The sequence below is a fragment of the Hyperoodon ampullatus genome (assembly GCF_949752795.1).
Source record: "Hyperoodon ampullatus genome assembly, chromosome: 4".
In the NCBI taxonomy this organism is placed as follows: domain Eukaryota; kingdom Metazoa; phylum Chordata; class Mammalia; order Artiodactyla; family Ziphiidae; genus Hyperoodon; species Hyperoodon ampullatus.
The window spans coordinates 120,079,196-120,098,301 of NC_136917.1; the positions used below are offsets into that span (position 1 = coordinate 120,079,196).

The window sequence follows — 19,106 nt, forward strand, 5'->3', positions numbered from 1 at the left end:
TGCCTTTAAAAATAAATAACTTTTTTTTTTTAAACCTTGACTATCTGAATATTTTTCTTTGGAATATATATGGTAGGTTGGAGTCTTTCTAAGATGTAGAGAAAACTACTCAGGCTTATTTGGGTAAAGGGTAGTATTGTAAAGATACAAACAATTGTAAAACAATGTTGCTGATGATCCAAGGTTAAGGAACAAAGCCTAGCTGAAGCTGAATGTCAGAGGACTGGACCTGGCCAGTCAGGAACCAAGGCTGTGTTCTGTTGCTTGGATGTCATATTGTCATTCTCCTCCTCCACCTTTTCTTATCTGTCTGCCTCTCTTCTAGCCTCCTCCACACCCTCCTCATGCGCACTGCCTAACATGATTGCCCAGGCCATTCTCTCTTCATCACCTTGCGGTTCCATCTACCATCCATTTGACTATATGTGTCTCTCAGTTCAGATTCTCTGGAGAGGTAGAACATAGTACTGTTTTAGTTTAGTCTAAAGGATTGGTGTTCATATGCCTGAGATTCTCCCTAGTCCATTTAGCTGTGGGAGAAGATGCTAATATGTAAGTTATATTTCTTTCAGAGGTTTTGCTTGGGAAAACTTCATGTGCCTAGCGTATTAGTAGCTGCCCAGTCTTTTTTGAATAAATAAGTGAATATTCAAGTGCCTGGTAAGTAAGCTTTGCAGAATGGAATGTTCTATGGCTTAAGCTTTTTTGTACAGGGTAAGTAGAATTTTATCATTTTTCATGACAATTAGCTAATATTTTATATTAATTGCCTAAAATATGCCAGGTTAAATTTAGCTATGAAGGTAGCTTATTTGCTTTCTAAGATTTTTGAATGTTACCTCCCTTAATATTGTACCTAATACAGTTGGAGAGTAGTTGTAGGTTCAGGAAAGTCATTCATTTCAGCAAATATTTATTCAACTTTGTGTCAGGCACTGTTCTAGGTGCTTGGGAACAAAACAGATGAAAGTTCCTGCTTAGAGTGGTGGGAACTAGCTAGCAAACAAGTGAAATTTATAAGGTGGCATGTAGTGATTCATGTCGCAGAGAAAAGGGAAACAGGAAAGGGAGCTGGCAGAGTGGGATTGGAAGCAGGGATGCTTTTTAAAAAAAGAACAGGGAACTCTAATTGAGGTGACATTTGAGCAGAGATCTGCAGAAAATGAGAGCCATTCACATAAGTGAAGAACCTCCCAAGCAAAGAAAATGGCAGGTGCAAAGGTCCTGAGACAAGAGTGTGTTTAGCATGTTCAGGGAACAGCAAAGAAACCAGCTCGGCTGGAGTGGAAGTGAGCGAGGAGGAGAGATAAAGGTCATATGTAGGCCATTGCAAGGTCTTCAGCGTTTCTTGGGAATCCATTGGAAGGTTTTGAACCAAAGGTGTTGCATGATCGGATGCATAAAAAGAGGCTTCTGGGGGGAATTCCCTGGGGGTCCAGTGGTTAGGACTCTGGGCTTCCACTGCAGGGAGCACGGGTTTGATCCCTAGTCGGGGAACTAAGATCCCACATGCCGAGCAGCGTGGCCCCCCAAAATAATAATTTAAACAAAAAAGAGGCTTCTGACTGCTTTGTTGAAAATAAACCATAAGTTTCAAGGGAGAGAGAGCAGGCCGAGTAGGGCTTGGATCTGAGTGTATTTTCCAAGTGGAGCTCAGGATTTGCCAGTAGATTCCATGTGGAGTATGAAAGAAAGGAGTCAAGAATGACCCCCAAGGTTTTTGGCCTGAGCAAGTGGGAGAATAAAGTAATGAGATGGGGACTTCCCTGGTGGCGCAGTGATTAAGAATCCACCTGCCAGTGCAGGGGACACGGGTTTGAGCCCTGGTCTGGGAAGATCCCACATGCCGTGGAGCCACTAAGCCTGTGAGCCACAACTACTGAGCCTGTGCTCCGCAACAACAGAAGCCACCACAATGAGAAGCCCACACACTGCAATGAAGACCCAACACAGCCAAAAATAAATAAGTTTATATAAAGTAATGAGATGGAGAAGTCTGCATAAAGAGTACTTTTGTAGAAAGGAAGGAGAAGGAGTTGGGTTTGGGCTGTGTAGTCTGAGGAGTTGGATATGAGTAAACTGTTCAAAGGAGAGACCTGGGATAAAGATGAAATTTTAGAAGTTAGCATAGACCTAGAATTTAAAGCCGTTCATCAGGATGAGATAGCCGAGGAAGTGCATATAAATAGAGATGTTAGAGGAGAACTCTGGGGTACTCCCAATGTTTAGAGATCTGATGCGAGAAGCAATAAAAGAGACTGAGATGGAGCTCTCAATTAATTAGGAGGAAACCCAGAGTGATGCCCTGGAAGCCAAATGGAGAAAGTGTTTCGAGGAGTGATGGGCCATATCAGAGCTACCAATAGGTCAGATGCTACTAGCAAGTCACACAGGATGAGGACTAAGAAGTATTTGTTGAATTTAGCAGTGACTCTCATAAGGGCTGTTTTGGTGCAATGGAGGAGGTGGTAGAGAATGGAAAAGAACAGATGAAGACAGCACATGCAAACAACTCTTTCAAGAATCTTTGTATTTCTGAATTTTTGTTATATTTGGGTATTAGTAAAATTATATTTGACATAACTTTAGAATTTTTTGTGAATCCTGTGTTGGTTGTATATATGTGTATGTGTGTAAATTTTTTAATGTAAGATTTACTATGGGTCATGGTGAAAAAAGGGTTTAAAAAATATGGGATTAGAACAAGAAGGTGAAGAGAATGTTTAGAAAAGAGGTAAAGGATATGGGAGATGTTACTCATGTGAGCACAGGGGAAGGATTTAGGGAGTTGGAGAAGGTTGGGATATGTGATCAGAAAGGGAGAAGTTTTGAAACATAAGGATGAGTGTCAGGGCAATGAGGGATGACCTAGGAGTCCTGTGGAAATTGATGTATACTGGAATAAAGGGCATAGTGATCTTATGATCCAGAAATAATCCATTCTCTATAAAGGGCCAGGGTAAATTAGTTTAGCTTTGTGGGCCTCTAAAAATGTAAAAAAAAACACTCTTAGCGTATAGGCTGTGGTCATACTTTGCTGCTCCCTGCTTTTTTTGGGGGGGGGCATGCCACATGGCTTATGGGATCTTAGTTCCCAGACCAGGGATTGAACCCAGGCCCTCAGCAGTGAAAGCGCAGAGTCCTAACCTCTGGACCACCAGGGAATTCCCACTGCCCCCTGCTTTATACTAGAAGCCCTTGGCAGAAGCTCTGGACAAATAATTTGCATGGAGTCCTGTTATATTTTAAAGTATTTTTAATAGTAAATGTATATGGTACAGAATTCAGATGATTATATGCAGGATAAAGTAAACCTCCCTACCGTGTCCACTAGCTATCCTGCTCCCCTCCCTGGAATCTATCATCATTTACAGTTTCTTATTTAAGAAGTTTTCTATGAAGGTATGAACATGCATGTACATATATGCTCTGTCAATCTTAAATTTAACTAGATTCTTTTTCCTTGAGGTTTGAACTATGAAATGTAATAAGTAATACTTGTACCACTTATGACGTTATTGCTTTCATATCCAAATCCAGCCTTCACTGCCTACTCTGCAGTAATGAATCTGGACCCTGTAACTACCCCTCCCTTGTCAGCAGGTACAGTGTAAAGCTTTGTCAGTAGAGGGTGCTGGTGAGACACAGGAGGGGCAAGGGACTACTTTCTTGGGTCCTTTGTGCCTCTCTAGCAGACACCTGCAGCACATGGTTTCTGCAGCCTTGTGCGGTGCCTGCCTTCAGCAGTGCCCAGTGGCCAGCAGCACTCAGCAGCCCCATGTGGATGGCTTTCCCTGGCACCCCCAAAACACTTTCTAAGCAAAGTGCTCCAAGCTTATACCTTCTGGGGCTGCACCTCTTTAATTAAGCCAACCTCTCTGCTGTCCATGGCTGTGCCTTCTCTGTCGAAGTCTAGATCTCAGCCCTGGGGTACTTTCTTTGGGTGCTCTCTCTCAGCCTAGCATGAAGAGCCATAAGCTATTACCTACACCTGCTTAGAGTTCTCAATTTCATAATCAATCCTCATTACTCCAGTTTCCTGTTACAGTGAATAACTCTTTATAGTAAACTTTCCCCAAATTACTGTGTGGTTTCTATCTCCTGATTGGACTCTGATACAAAACTTAAAACCTTTCTATTAGAAAAGCGTTAGATATAAAATCAGACAAGAAGATAATCCATCTCACCTCTAGTAATCTCACCCTCCAGAGCAACTATTAATGTTGTAATGCTAAACTAGTTTTATGCTTTATTTTAAATATAAAAATAAAAACAGCTACTTGTAAAACAGCAGTACAAAAAGGACGAAAGTAAAAAAGAATGCCTTCCTGTCCCCTTTCTACCCACTTAAAATAGTTACCACTATTAACATTTTCTTGTGTATTCCAGAAATTCTTAATGCATCTAGAAACATGAGAGTATAGTTTTTAAACAAATGGAATCATACCATATATACCGTCCCTGTGTTTCATGGTAAAAATAAAAATTAAGGTAAAAGAATGGTTGTTTTCCAACTTATACTAGCATTATGAATTTGGATTGGCCTTCTAACCATTCAGAAAACTCTGTTGATTAACTGGTAGGAATGAAATTTTGGACACAGGCACAGATGTAGACATTCACATCAAATGTAATACCTTGAACATTATGAAGTCACTGACAAAATATGTTCTCCCTGAGCAAAGTGGATTCATAAGAAAATTTTAAGGCCATTATAAATGCATGTGTTGGACTCTTAAACATGTGGTTATCTAAAAAAACACTGATACTCAAGATTCTTGAAAACAGATTTAGCTAATTTCCAATAATGCTAAATTCTACACTTTTTTGCTTCTACAATAAGCATTGAATCAAAAGCCTCTAGAATGCAAGCATTTTCCCTAAATCCTATTTCTTCATATCCAACACAGTTGGTAAAGGGAAGGTGTAAGTAAACCCTGCTATACCAAAGTTAATAAAATGTACAAAACAGACCCTACAAGGATTAAGGAATACCTCGTTTCACCTGTGTGTGAAAGTGATTCAGTCCTTAAGTTAGCCATTTTCTAATAACTTGAATACTCCTTTCATATTGTGGCTTTAAGGTAGATTGGTACACCTCTCCCTACCCCCTTCTCTGTGGCTTTGTTTGTTACTGTTTACCATAGTTAGCCTGAAAGCGTGTTGCTGACCCTGGGTAATGAAGAGTTAGATGCGTAAACTTGATTAAAGGTCTGATCTTTGGTTGGGGAGGGTCATTTAGGAACTTCAAAGTTACTGGTAATAATCTGTTTCTTAAGCTCAGTAATGGGTAAGCAGGTGTTTGGTTTTTTTATTACATGCCTTATGCATTTTATTTTGTATGCAGTATTTAATAACAAGTTTTTGGATAATTAGGTTTTTTAAATTGTTGACAAAAATTTTCTTGATTTAGCAGTTTTTAGCTAAATCTTCTATTTCTGAATGATTGGCGAGAATGGCAATACCCATTTCCAGTGAAGGGTGAAGTGTTTAGATAGAGGATGCCTTTCTATCATGGCAGTAAGCAGTGTGATGTCTTCTGCATCCAGGAGCCAACTTAACATGTTAAGTCTAGTGAGTCTTGGCAGTCGTAACACACATTGACTCAAAGACTTGACTGTTGTGGCCTGAGCTTTGATACATTCTTTGAAATGCCTGGAAATTGTTAACTCTTGCAAGTTGGGCATGTTGTCCAGTGTTTGAAAGAAGTTTCTGTATCCTTCCTCTGTAATATTGTGGTTGATTGAAAGATTAAGATTCTTGAGTTTCTGGAAACCTCCATTGATTGCTACCTTGGCTATAAATATAAAAGCAAAATATTTATGAAAACAGAATCATAAGGACTTCTATTTTCAATACTGGTAGCCTAGGTTATTTGAACCAACCTCTTCTACCACCATCACTTAAAATAGAAAATGCCCAATTTTAATAAAGATATATAAATTTAACAATAAGTACATTAGATAGATTTACTTCTAATTGGAGTATTAAAGATCAATAAATTACATTTAAAAAAACCAAACTGTATATTTTTACAAGAGACACACTTTAAATATAAGGACATAGAAAGATTAAAAGTAAAAGGGGGCTTCCCTGGTGGCGCAGTGCTTGAGAGTCTGCCTGCCAATGCAGGGGACACGGGTTTGAGCCCTGGTCTGGGAAGATCCCACATGCCGTGGAGCAACTAGGCCCGTGAGCCACAATTACTGAGCCTGCGCGTCTGGAGCCTGTGCTCCACAACGAGAGAGGCCGCGATAGTGAGAGGCCCGCGCACCGTGATGAGGAGTGGCCCCCACTCGCCGCAACTAGAGAAAGCCCTCGCACAGAAACGAAGACCTAACACAGCCATAAATAAATAAATAAATAAATTTTTTAAATAAATAAATAAAAGTAAAAGGGATACATCTCTAAATAACTGGTGTGGCAAAAAAAAAAGAACTGAAATCAGAAAATATTTTGAACTGAATGAGAATGAAAATATGACACTAAAACTTGTGAGAGGAAGCTAAAGCCAAAGTTAGTGCTCTAACTATCCATCGCAGAAAATTAAGATATCAAAAAAAAGAGAAAGAAAGTAGGACAAAAAAAGCAAATTATATCCAAAGGAAGTAGCAGGGGATAATAGAGGTAAAAGCAGAATAAATGAAAAACGTGTAGAGAAAAAAAAATTTAATAAAATTGAAAAACCAATCAATCAGGTAAAAAAAAAAAGTATTGACTATATCAGGAATGAAAAGGGGACTATCACCACAGGTCATACAGATATTTTTAAAATTATAAATAAATATTATGAGCAATTTTAGAAAAGTTTTTAAGTCCTTAGAAAAATGTAACTTGCCCAAACTGAACCAATGATAACACAAACGTATACCAATAGAAAACCCACAATGAGATATCACAACAGATTCATCAGAATGGCTAAAGTTTTTTTTTTTTTTTTGTGGTACGCGGGCCTCTCACTGCTGCGGCCTCTCCCATTGCGGAGCACAGGCTCCGGACGCGCAGGCTCAGCGGCCATGGCTCACGGGCCCAGCCGCTCCGCGGCATGCGGGATCCTCCCAGACCGGGGCACGAACCCGCTTCCCCCGCATCGGCAGGCGGACTCTCAACCACTGCGCCACCAGGGAAGCCCCGAATGGCTAAAGTTTAAAGGTCTGACAATACCAAGCAGTAGCCAGAATGTGAAACAACTGCTGGTAGGAATGTAAGTTGGTACAACTATGGAAAACAGAATATTTACCAAATGACTGAAAGTCCTCCCTAGAAATACCTCCATATATGCATCAACAGTCATGTACAAAATGTTCATAGCAGCATTATTCATAGTAGCCAACTCATATCCAGTTGAATGGATAAATAACTTGGCGTATGTATAGTCATACATGGGACAATATACAGCAAATGAAAATCAGTGAACTCTATAGTCACACGCATCAGTATGAATCAGTATCACAAGTATGTTGAGCCCGAAGAGGCAGGCACAAGAGTACATACTGTGGAGGATTCCGTGACATATATTTTTAAAACAGGTAAAACTAACCTATGGTGAAAGAAAGCAGTATGGTGGTCACCTTTGGGAAGGAGGGGAATGCAGTGGCAGAAGGGACACAAAGGCGGCTTCTGGAATGTAATATTCTATATTGTAACCTAATGAGTAATTGTTACACAAGTATGAGTAACAAGATTTAAGTATGTTCACTTGAAAACTCATTGAGCTGTACACTTAACGATTTTGTACTTTTTACGTGTATTAATTTTCTATTTTAAAAAAGTACTATAAAAAGGAGTACATGGTGGGTATGTGGCCAGGTGTCTGAGACACTAGGTGTTAAGAGTGGACTTGAGGGCTTGTGTAGTCTCAAGTGGGAGGCTATCTTTTACTTCTTAATCTGACCAGAACGAACCAAAATCCACAGAACATTAGAGGGAACAATATGATAGCAAAAATGAGGAAGTGGGTTGAACATTTTTAGAAGGACGAATGTTTTTGTAGACATTTTGCAGCAGAAAGCTTGAGTAATACCACTGGCTTTCATGTGAGCTGAAAGAGTTTATCTGAGGGTATCTCACCAATTTCCACCACGCTGTCATCATCCAAAGTCTGGAAAAATGAGAGAATGCGGAGACATTGAAGATGCTGACATTGCTGGATGATCAGTTTGGCCACTTGATGAATCCCATCCCCAGTAGGAAGGATCAATTCTTCCAGGTTATTTAGAGAACCTAAAGTGTAGGCTATCAGAAGATATAAAAAAGCTATTCTCTGTACTCTGTTCCCAAACAATTGTAATTGAAAGTCTCAAAATCATGCACATTATACGAGTCCCCATGTAGCATAGAGGCTATTCCTCTTTCTCTCCAAGAAAGGGGTCAGCCTACACCTTGATCTTCATTGCTACTTCTAGACAACCATTCCTCCACCCTTCCCCAACCAGTCTTTCCTGTACTGAAGTCCAAAAGGCCTATCACATCTCCATTTCCTTTTTTTTTTTTTTTTTTGGCTGCACCACACAGCTTTCAGTTCCCCAACCTGGGATTGAACCCGGGCCTTCGGCAGTGAAAGAGTGGAGTCCTAACCACTGGACCACCAGGGAATTCCCATCCATTTCCTCTTTTAGACTGAAGCTTCTACTGGCCTCCAGGATACTCCTAGCTCCTCAATGCCTTCAGCCCCTTTCCTTTCTGTCCTGGTGTCATCCTTAGTGAGTTCTGCCTCTTCCTCCTAGCACTAAATCCTCACAACCCACCACTCTCATAACTTTTCACTTTGATCCCTCCTTAGCATGGCTTCGCTTGTTGCAGAGCATGGGCTCTTGTAGCGCGGACTTCAGTAGTTGTGGCTCGTGGTCTCTAGAGCACAGGCTCAGTAGTTGTGGTGCATGGGCTTAGTTGCTCCACAGCATGTGGGATCTTCCCAGACCAGTGCTCGAACCTGTGTCCCCTGAATTGGCAGGCAGATTCTTAAGCACTGTGCCACCAGGGAAGTCCCCATTTTTGTTCAAATAAATTCTTAATTTTTAATATGCTTCAGTTTATCTTTTAAGACCTGTTAGAACTTTTTTCCAGAGCATACACTGCTTTTGTAATCATAAAAAAATAAGTTGAAAAAGTAATCTCTATAGTTATCATTTTGTTAAATCTAGGTTTTCATATACTGAGTTTTCATAACCTTAAAAGATAGTTTCACCTATATTCTAGAAACCTTTGAAACAACAGGTATTTAACTTGTCTGGAATGGATACCTGGCAATGAAATTGCATGGTGCTGGGACTTCTGGTGATCCAGTGGCTAAGACTCTGTGCTCCCAATGCAGGGGGCCCAGGTTCGATCCCTGGTCAGAGAAATAGATCCCAATGCCTCAACTAAAGATCCCGCATGCTGCAACTAAAAGATCAAGCATGCCGCAATGAAGATCCCGCACGTGGCAACGAAGATCCTGCATGCCATAACTAAGACCCAGCGCAGACAAATAAATAAATAAGAAATTGCATAGTGCTGTAACAAACAAATCTGTATTCAAAGAAATGAGTCACTCTGAGAACATTGCTTTGAAAGACATCAAGTGAGATCAAGGCATTTGGAGGGTAAAAGTTGAGCAGCACTGTCCCTCCTAATGAGCAAGGGCAGCTAATACATGTTATAATTTGTTATAGCTAATGCAAAATAGGAGGATTTTATGGGGGAAAGAATAAAGAGCAAGCTTTAGGCACTGTTTTATAAACATACCAAATTTTTCAGCTGTTTCCTTATCAGGAATATATTGGTGCTCAAGATTTAATATCTTCAGAGAAATAAAATTTGGTAAAACAATGACTATAAGAGGGAAAAGAAAAATTTAGTTATGTCAGCTACATTTCTTATACCAAAAAGTAATGTGTTTAAAGAGTATTTTAAAAGTGATACAAATTAATATAATAATTCAGATTGAATTAATTAGTATGACAAGTAGATAACAGAAATCTTTGCTCAGGAAACAATTCTCATAACTAGAAATGTTTAAACATCTAGAAACAAATATACCTTACTTGAAAATTCATTTAAGATCAGATATTTATTGCAATAGTTTTGTTCTTTGACATCAATTGCATTTCTAAATTTTGGCTGTTAAAAAATGACTGTCCACAGAAGCATCTTAAACCAAAATTTTACAATTACACCTCTTACCAAATGGGGCGGCTTTTAAAAATGGTCCAGTAAGCTTAATTTCTTCAAGTTTCTTGCAGGAAGCAAGTACAGTCATGAGGGACTCAAGATCCGAAAAGAAATTACATTGCAGATGGAAAACACGAAGGTTTGGAGAATTCTGAATTAATTTGACTGTAAAATATCATATTTAAGGCATCAGAGATTGAAAATTTCTATCAGAATTAGTCATAATTTATTAACTTGTTTCAACAATAGTGAATTAAAATAAAGCATCATGATGTAATGAATTGGGCTTAGGTTCAGGGTCTGTGACTAAGTGATGAGCTACGTGAACCGTCGTTACCCTCTCTGGGGAATCAGTTTTCTCCTCTATATAGTAATGGCATTGACTCAGCTAAAACCTTCAGCTTTAACATCCTAATGTCTCTGAGTTTGCACATGATGTTTACACTATAGAAACACTATGCAAAGAAATATAAAGGCAGTGACAACTCTGAAGCAAAACTTAAATTTGATGAAAAAACTGCTGAGAAATATAAGAAAACTACTACTTCCAGCTTCAGCTACAAATTTTTTTGCATGCAGCTCTGCATGTCAGTTCAGTAGAGATTTACCTTTTTTTAGTCTTTAGTGTTTAGTCTTTACTAAACTAAGGAATTGATGATACCTAAGTCATTTTGCTAAATGATATATTTAAGAAAGATAGCTGTACAGGTTGTTCATCAACCATGAGAATGGTTGATGAAATATATTTATAAAGGCTGATGAGAAACAGGGAAAGGCTTCTGATTACTACCAATCATCAGATTTCCTTCCCTCTTATCTGGCAGATCTCTAAGTTGCAACGTAAGAGCAACTTAAACAAAAACAAAATAAAAGAACTCTACAAACTATTTTTGGAGAGGCAGTACATACCACTGGTTAAGAGATCAGACTTCAAAGTCAGAATTCCTGTGTTTAATTGCAAATTTACCATTTCCTTATCTGGGTGACCTTGAGCAAATTACCAGTACTTAACCTCTATAACTCCATTTCCCCAACTGTAAAAATGAGAATATAATAGTATTTACCTTGTAGAATGGGTATGAAGGTTAAATGAGTTAATATTTATAAAGTGCTTAGAACAAATCCTACCATGTAGTAACAGCTCAATCATTACAAATAGCTGTCATTTTTTAATGACAAGTGCTATTCCGACAATTTACCTTGGATACAGGCTACACCCTCAGATCCACAGAAGCTTTAACTTAAATTATTGGCCAAGTAGGTTTTCCAAGTGATATAAAAACAAGTAAATCAAAGTGCCACACTTACCTAGTTTGGAAGGACCGTATTCAGCTAAAATTTTGATCAGTAATTTCTCCATATGATGGAGATTTAAGCATTCTTCAGGAATGACTAAAACAACATCTCGTTTATCATCCAGATTCACAGACAGTTCTTTCAAGCACAAGAACTTGTCCAAACTAAGAAAGAGTTGATCTAGAAAGTAACACACAGTTTCCCATTATTAATCTAAAGAGTTCCAAATGCAAAATTTCAAACTGTCATTTGATTCATCAAACTATTTTCATATTTCAAATGAAAACCTTTCACATACCATAAGACTTTCTTTTTTAGAAAGCACATATATGAAGATAATGCTTTCTGCAGCATTTACTGATTATGTCAACTAAAAAAAAAAAGCACAACCTAAAAGTTTTGAGTTATGTTTTATTCGGTGGACATTCTTAGGACTTCAAGTCCAGGAAGCAGCATCTCAAGTAATCCTGAGAAAACCGCTCCAAGGAAGTGAGGCGGGGAGCTAGGATATATAGGAGTTTTGCAACAAAGGCAGGTATTCAGAACAAAAGATTACTGTTAATAAAAGAAAACTAGGTATCTCAAGTTAAGGAATTTAGCACTTTTCTATGTATGGGAAGATGCAAGAGTCTGGGGTCACTAAAATCATTCTTTTGATGTGCACCTCAGCTATCTGGGGCCAGTATCCTGTGTTTTCACATCCTGAGTTTCTTCAAGCTGCACCCTTTGGGGTGGCTGCAGTCTGATGACTGCTAGATGGCAGGTATTCTTTGTTTCCTTCCTGAGTTTCCTCAGGGCTCACTATCAGGGGTGGCTGCAATTGCTGATAGGTACAACATCCTTTGTTTACTGATATGGCAGGCAATATTTTATTTCTCATCTACTATATGAGAAGCCCTGTACTACACTCTGGATTCACAAAGACATCTCAGCAAATGGGGCTGGGACAACTGAATTTCTCCATGCAACGAAGTTGGACCCTTACCTCCCACCACCATATACAGAATTGGCTCAAAATGAATCAACAACCTAAATATAAGAGCTAAAACCATACAACTCTTAGAAGAAAACAGAAATAAATCTTCATGACCTTGGATTTGACAATAGATTCTTAAGATATGCTACCAAGAGCACTAGCCAAAAGAAAAACAGACAAATTAGACTTCATTGAAATTTGAAACTTTACAGATTGAAGTACATTATTGAGACAGTGAAAAGGGCAATCTATAAGAGAAAATATTTTAAAACCAAGTGTCCAATAAAGATTTAATTATACAAAGAACTATAACTCAAAAAGACAACACAATTTAAAAAATGGACAAAGGAACAAACAACCCAATCACAAAATGGGCAGGAGACCTAAAGGGACATTTCTCCAAAGAAGACATACAGATGGCTAACAAGCACATAAGATGCTCAACATTGCTAATTATTAGAGAAATGCAAATCACAACTACGAGGTTTCGGGCTTCCCTGGTGGCGCAGTGGTTGAGAGTCCGCCTGCCGATGCAGGGGACACAGGTTCGTGCCCCGGTCCAGGAAGATCCCACATGCCGCGGAGTGGCTAGGCCCGTGAGCCATGGACGCTGAGCCTGCGCGTCCGGAGCCTGTGCTCCGCAACGGGAGAGGCCACAACAGTGAGAGGCCGGCGTACCGCAAAAACAAAAAAAAACGAAAAAAAACTACGAGGTATCACCTGACAATGGGCAAAATGGCTACCATCAAAAAGTCTACAAATAGGGACTTCCCTGGTGGCGCAATGGTTAAGAATCCACCTGCCGATGCAGGGGACACGGGTTCGAGCTTTGGTCCAGGAAGATCCCACATGCCACAGAGCAACTAAGCCCGTGCACCACAACTACTGAGCCTGTGCTCTAGAGCCCACAAGCCACAACTACTGAACCTGCGACCCAGAACTACTGAAGCCCGCACACCTAGAGCCTGTGCTCTGCAACAAGAGAAGCCACTGCAACGAGAAGACCACACACCGCAATGAAGAGCTGCCCACGCGCAGCAACAAAGACCCAACGCAGCCATAAATAAATAAATAATTTAAAAAGTCTCCAAAAATAAATGGTGGAGAGGATGTGGAAAAAAGGAAAACCCTCCTACACTGTTGGTGGGAATGTAAATTGGTGCAGCCACTATGGAAAACAGTAAAGAGGTTCTTTAAAAAACGAAAAATAGGGACTTCCCTGGTGGCGCAGTGGTTAAGAATCCGCCTGCCAATGCAGGGGGCACGGGTTCAATCCCTGGTCCAGGAAGATCCCACATGCCGTGGAGCAACTAAGCCCGTGCACCACAACTACTGAGCCCACATGCCACAACTACTGAAGCCCGTGCTCCTAGAGTCCGTGCTCCACAACAAGAGAAGCCACCACAATGAGAGGCCCACACACTGCAACTAGAGAAAGGCTGCATGCAGCAATGAAGACCCAATGCAGCCAAAAAAAATAATAAACTAAAAATAGAGTTACCATATGATCCAGCAATCCCACTCCTGGGCATGTATCAGGAGAAAACCATGGTTTGAAAGGGTACATGCACCACAGTGTTCACAGCAGTCCTATTTACAATAGCCAAGACATGGAAGCAACCTAAATGTCCATCAACAGATAACTAGATAAAGAGGATGTGATGCACACACACAACGGAATATTACTCAGCCATAAAAAAGAATGAAATAGTGCCATTTGCAACTACATGGATGGACCTAGAGATTATCATACTAAATGAAGTAAGTCAGACAGAAAGACAAATATCATATGATATCACTTCTATGTGGAATCTAAAAAAGTGATACAAATGAACTTATTTACAAAACAGAAATAGACTCACAGACATAGACAAAAACTTATGGTTACCAAAGGGGAAAGGAGAGGGAGGGAGGGATAAATTAGGAGTTTGAGATTAACAGATATAGACTATTAGGTATAAAATAAACAAGGACCTACAGTATAGCACAGGGAACTATATTCAATATCTCGTAATGATCTATAATGGAAAAGAATCTGAAAAAGTTTATACACACACACACACACACACTATCTGAATCACTTTGCTGTACACCAGAAACTAACACAAAATTGTAAATAAACTACCCTTCAATTTTTTTAAATGGGCAAAAGGATTTAATAGACTGTCTCCAAAAAAGACACACTAACAGCCAATAAGCACATGAAAAGATGCTCAACAGCATTAGTCATTAGGAAAATGCAAATCAAAACCAACGTGAGATACAATTTCACACTTATTAGGATGTCTCTGATTTAAAAAAAAAAAAAAAAGCATTGAGGATGTGAAGAAACTGGAGCCCTTGTACATTGCTTGTAGGAATGTAAAATGCTGCAGCCAGCATGGAAAACAGTTTGGAGTTTCCTTGAAAATTAAAATAGAATTACTATCATTAATAGCCAATAATTCCACTTCTGGGTATATATCCAAAAGAATTGAAAGTAGGGTCTCAAAGTAATATTTGTGCACCCATGTTCATGGCAACTTTAGCCAGAATAAACAGTGCAGGTGTCCATCAACAGATGAAGTGATTAATAAAATGTGATATATACATACAATGAAATATTATTCAGCTATAAAAGTAGTGAAGTTCTGACACATTCTACAACATGGATGAACCTTAAAAACGTGAAAGAAGCCAGACACAAAAGGACAAAATATTGTATGGATTCACTTATGTGAAATAGAACAGACAAATTCATAGAGACATCAGCATCTGGGGAGAAGGAGGAGTTATTGTTTAATAGGTACAGAGTTTGGGACGATGAAAAGGTTCTGGAAGTGGATAGTGGTGATGGTTGCACAACACTGTAATTGTACTTAATGCCACTGAATTGTATACTGAAAAATGCTTTTAAAGTTTCATGTATGTTTTACCATGATAAAAAATATTTGAAAAAACAAAATTTTTCTAAATTTGATGATAAATATCAACCCACAGATCCAAAAAAATGTTCAGTGACCCTCAAGTAAGATAGATACAAAGCAAAGCACACCTAGGCATTTAACAAACTGCTGAAAATCAAACCCATACTAGCAACAATCAGAAAATGAAAAAATTTAAATACCATTTACAAGAGTATCAAAAACACAAGTACCTAGGAATAAATTTAATGAAAGATGATAAAGTCTACACTGAAAACTCAAACACTGCTTAGACAAGTGAAAGGAGACATAAATAACTGGGAGATACTACTTCCCACTTGTTTACTTCCCAGAGTACAGGCCCTTTCTTCCATGAAGCAGGTGGGGTGAGGGTAATTCTCAAGCATCATTTACATACAGATAATTCTTTGACTAATAACAAGTCATTTGTTTATTAAGAGACTTCATTAGTCATTTTATTATTTTTATCAGAGTTTGAAAGCCATTCTGTTATTTGGAAGCCTTTCACTAATTCATATTTCTGACAGAAATAAGTTAGTAAAGATTTATTTTATATCTGTCAATCAGCAAGGATTTATGGTCTCACACTTTCAGAAGTTTTCATCCACCTAAAACTAAGAGTGAGAAGATAAAAGTACACATCCTAACAGTCATCTAAAACAGGTGCAGGTTTACCTTGTAGATGGGTTGTCTCTGAGACTTCAAGAGATTCTAGGGAAGGCAGAGTGAGAAGCAGTTCCTGTTCCACTGCACTCAGCTCCGATTGGCTTATGGAGCACTTGGTGAACGAGGCCTTATACTGCTCAAGAGCTGGGCGGATGCTTTCAATAAAACCCGTGCTGCTGGTCAAGCGGAGTTCAATGTGCTGTGAAGCTGAGAAAACTTTCGTTAGAAACCTTAGCATCTCCTGATCCACAGCATCAGTACCAGTCACATGAACTTCCAGAAGGGGAATCTTGTACTGCTTTGGAGAAAGGTTCCAATAGCCAGTGCTGATATCTGCTGGTGCCTTGAGTTGCATGTTCAGAAAACTGTTCACGGTTTCTTGTTTTTCAACTAAATTCTGCTTCCATTCACTCTCAAGTTCAAAGGCAGAAGCATAGTCCTGATCTATAGTTGGTGCCTGGGATTTGTCGAAAAATTTTTCCAGAAATGAAAAATCTGATTTGGGTAACCTATTTCCTCCTATGGAGACCTGGACGCCCCCCAACAATAACAGGCTTTCTGGGTGGTCAAAAAAATACTGTAACTTAAGTACACTCAAAGACAGGGTTCTCCCTTGAAGGAACTGCAAAATAAATGGAGAACAGGCAGCAACAGTGTTGCTTCGATAAGCAATTTTTACAGCCAGAGCCAGTAAATGTTTTGAAACCAGTGAAAGGTAATCTTCTGGAGAGTATTGCCACAACACCCTGAGACAATGCATCTTCTCTGAAATCTCTGGATGAAGCTTCAGGTAGTCATCATTTTCAGATATATTCTCCAGTGTCTCTTGATTATCCACCAAAAGAAGCAATTGGGATACAATTGTTGGCCCTGCCTTTGTTGAAGGGTGGCAAGAGACATACTTCAAAAAATTTTCATAGGGACCTATAGCCATCATGGCTGAGTTAATTTGTTTCAAATAATGAAGTCCCGAATCTTGATCCTCTTGCCTATCTGAATCCAGGAGTTCAGTCAGCCTCATCCCAGCAAGAAATTCTTGGAATGAAGCATTCAAAAACTGATAGACTGGCCTCAGTCTCTGGGCTGTGAATTTGCTCATCAGGTACATGGCTAGATCTTCATCTTCACCAATCCCTACTTCTATGAGATCATCATCACTAAACTCAAAGCAAGATGAAAAAAACCCTTTCAAGGCCAGGTCACCACAGGAGGACACAGTTGCTTTGAGAAGGTCAGCTGCAGTTTTGTGCTTTAAGAAAAGGCATTCTATATAGGACTTGAAAACAGCCACATCATCAAAGGAGTGACAGAAAGGATACCGAAGCCAATTAGCACAGATTGCTGCTACGAAGAAGGGAGTTTTCTGAATTCCCAGCCATGTTTCATTCATTCTAAAGTCAATCATAAACTTTCGCAGACGGGTCAAATCATCTGGAAAGAGCTTCCGTAATATATAGATGGTATTACAGAAGGGAAACGCTTTGATCGCTAGAATTGTATCTAGGTATCGGCGGATGTCCTTAGCCTTGTTTGTATGGACAGCAATCAATAAGCAGGTCCTTGACAAATGGTTTCTTTGAATCATCCTCTCTATGATTTGGGGGATTGAGCACATCTCTTTGTAGTCATCCAAAAGGAATAACACCTGGTTCTTTAACTGCTGGATGATGTTCCTCAGGCCCATTTCAGTAACAGATCCTTCTGTCTCTAGGAGTTGGTCACAAATGACATTGGCCAGCCCCTGGTCCAGTCTGGTAGAGCCAAGGGAGACGTAGAAAACCAGCTGGAACCTGTGTAACAAGGGACAGCATCCTGATGCCCATAGAAGAGCTACTTTCTTCAGGAGGACTGTCTTTCCACTACCAGCTTCACCCTCCACACACATGACAGAGTTCAAGTTAGCAAAGACCTCAGGCAACACCACAGGCTCCTGCACCGTATTGATGATGTGTTTTGAAGCAAGGGACAGATCACAACTCAGCAGCTGATCGGCGGCTAGACAGGAAGAGACCTCAAGCAACGACATGTGGCAGAAAGGGGCACTGGTGTAGGCTTTTCTCAGGCGCTCACTCAGACTCTTTGCCTCCTGAAGCCACTGGGCTTCACCATGGGCCACCTCTGTGGAGAAAAGCAAGGAGGCACAGTTATAAATACTCTTTTAAAATCCCCTATGTAGAAATATATGTACACATTCATCTAATCCCATGTGCTACTTCCAGATCCTTACCTGGCACTGCAGAACTCACTGCTGACTCTTCAAGATTGCTTTCACTTGTAGTTTCCTTTGAAAAGAAAATCCTCTATTAAATCAGCATTTGTAGGGGGCTTCCCTGGTGGCGCAGTGGTTGGGGGTCTGCCTGCCGATGCAGGGGACGCGGGTTCGTGCCCCAGTCTGGGAGGATTCCACATGCCGCGTAGCGGCTGGGCCCGTGGGCCATGGCCACTGAGCCTGCATGTCCGGAGCCTGTGCCCTGCGGCGGGAGAGGCCACAGCAGTGAGAGGCCCGTGTACCGCAAAAAAAACCCCCAAAACCAAATAAATAAATAAATAAATAAATAAATCAGCATTTGTATAAGAGGGTGGGACTTTGAATTACAATTAGGGACCAGACATTTTCTAAACCCAACCCATCCTCAAGTATTTATGCCAGTTGCAGGGAGGAGCACTACAAATATGAAACAATAAGTGATCTGCAAACACACACAAGTGTGTGCTCCTGGGTGATATCCAAACAGTGCATTCCATGGGTGACTTGAGCCGTGATTACTGTCCAGATGATTAGAATCACAGTGTCTAGAGCAAGATGGACCCTCCAGAAATCATTAGGTGCAACTTCTGATCTTAGTTATCAACAGTTTTTTAAATATTACATACCTGGGATATAGGAAGGTTATGTTTCTTCCTTTAAAAATAAGCTATTTAAGGGGCTCCCCTGGTGGTCCAGTGGGTAAGACTCCAGCTTCCAGTGCAGGGGGCCCGGGTTCCATCCCTGCTCGGGGAACTAGATCCTGCATGCATGCTGCAACTAAGAGTTCACATGCCACAACTATGAGCCTCCATGCCACAACTAAAAGATCCCACATGCCACAACT

General features: G+C 40.0%; 1 protein-coding gene across 2 annotated transcripts in view; it reads right to left on the reverse strand.

Moving 5' to 3' along the window:
• Positions 1 to 5,432: 5,432 nt before the first annotated feature.
• The window catches only part of NAIP (NLR family apoptosis inhibitory protein), a gene marked incomplete at both ends in the record, with an annotated part of 29,191 nt that continues 15,517 nt past the window's right edge, over positions 5,433 to 19,106 (reverse strand). For both annotated transcript variants that reach the window (XM_079701800.1, XM_079701799.1), the window contains 7 exons: positions 5,433 to 5,797; positions 8,071 to 8,235; positions 9,727 to 9,813; positions 10,165 to 10,317; positions 11,461 to 11,628; positions 16,024 to 18,132; positions 18,242 to 18,296. In XM_079701800.1, coding sequence (XP_079557926.1) covers positions 5,433 to 5,797; positions 8,071 to 8,235; positions 9,727 to 9,813; positions 10,165 to 10,317; positions 11,461 to 11,628; positions 16,024 to 18,132; positions 18,242 to 18,296 — 3,102 coding nt within the window. The remainder of the gene's footprint in view (positions 5,798 to 8,070; positions 8,236 to 9,726; positions 9,814 to 10,164; positions 10,318 to 11,460; positions 11,629 to 16,023; positions 18,133 to 18,241; positions 18,297 to 19,106) is intronic.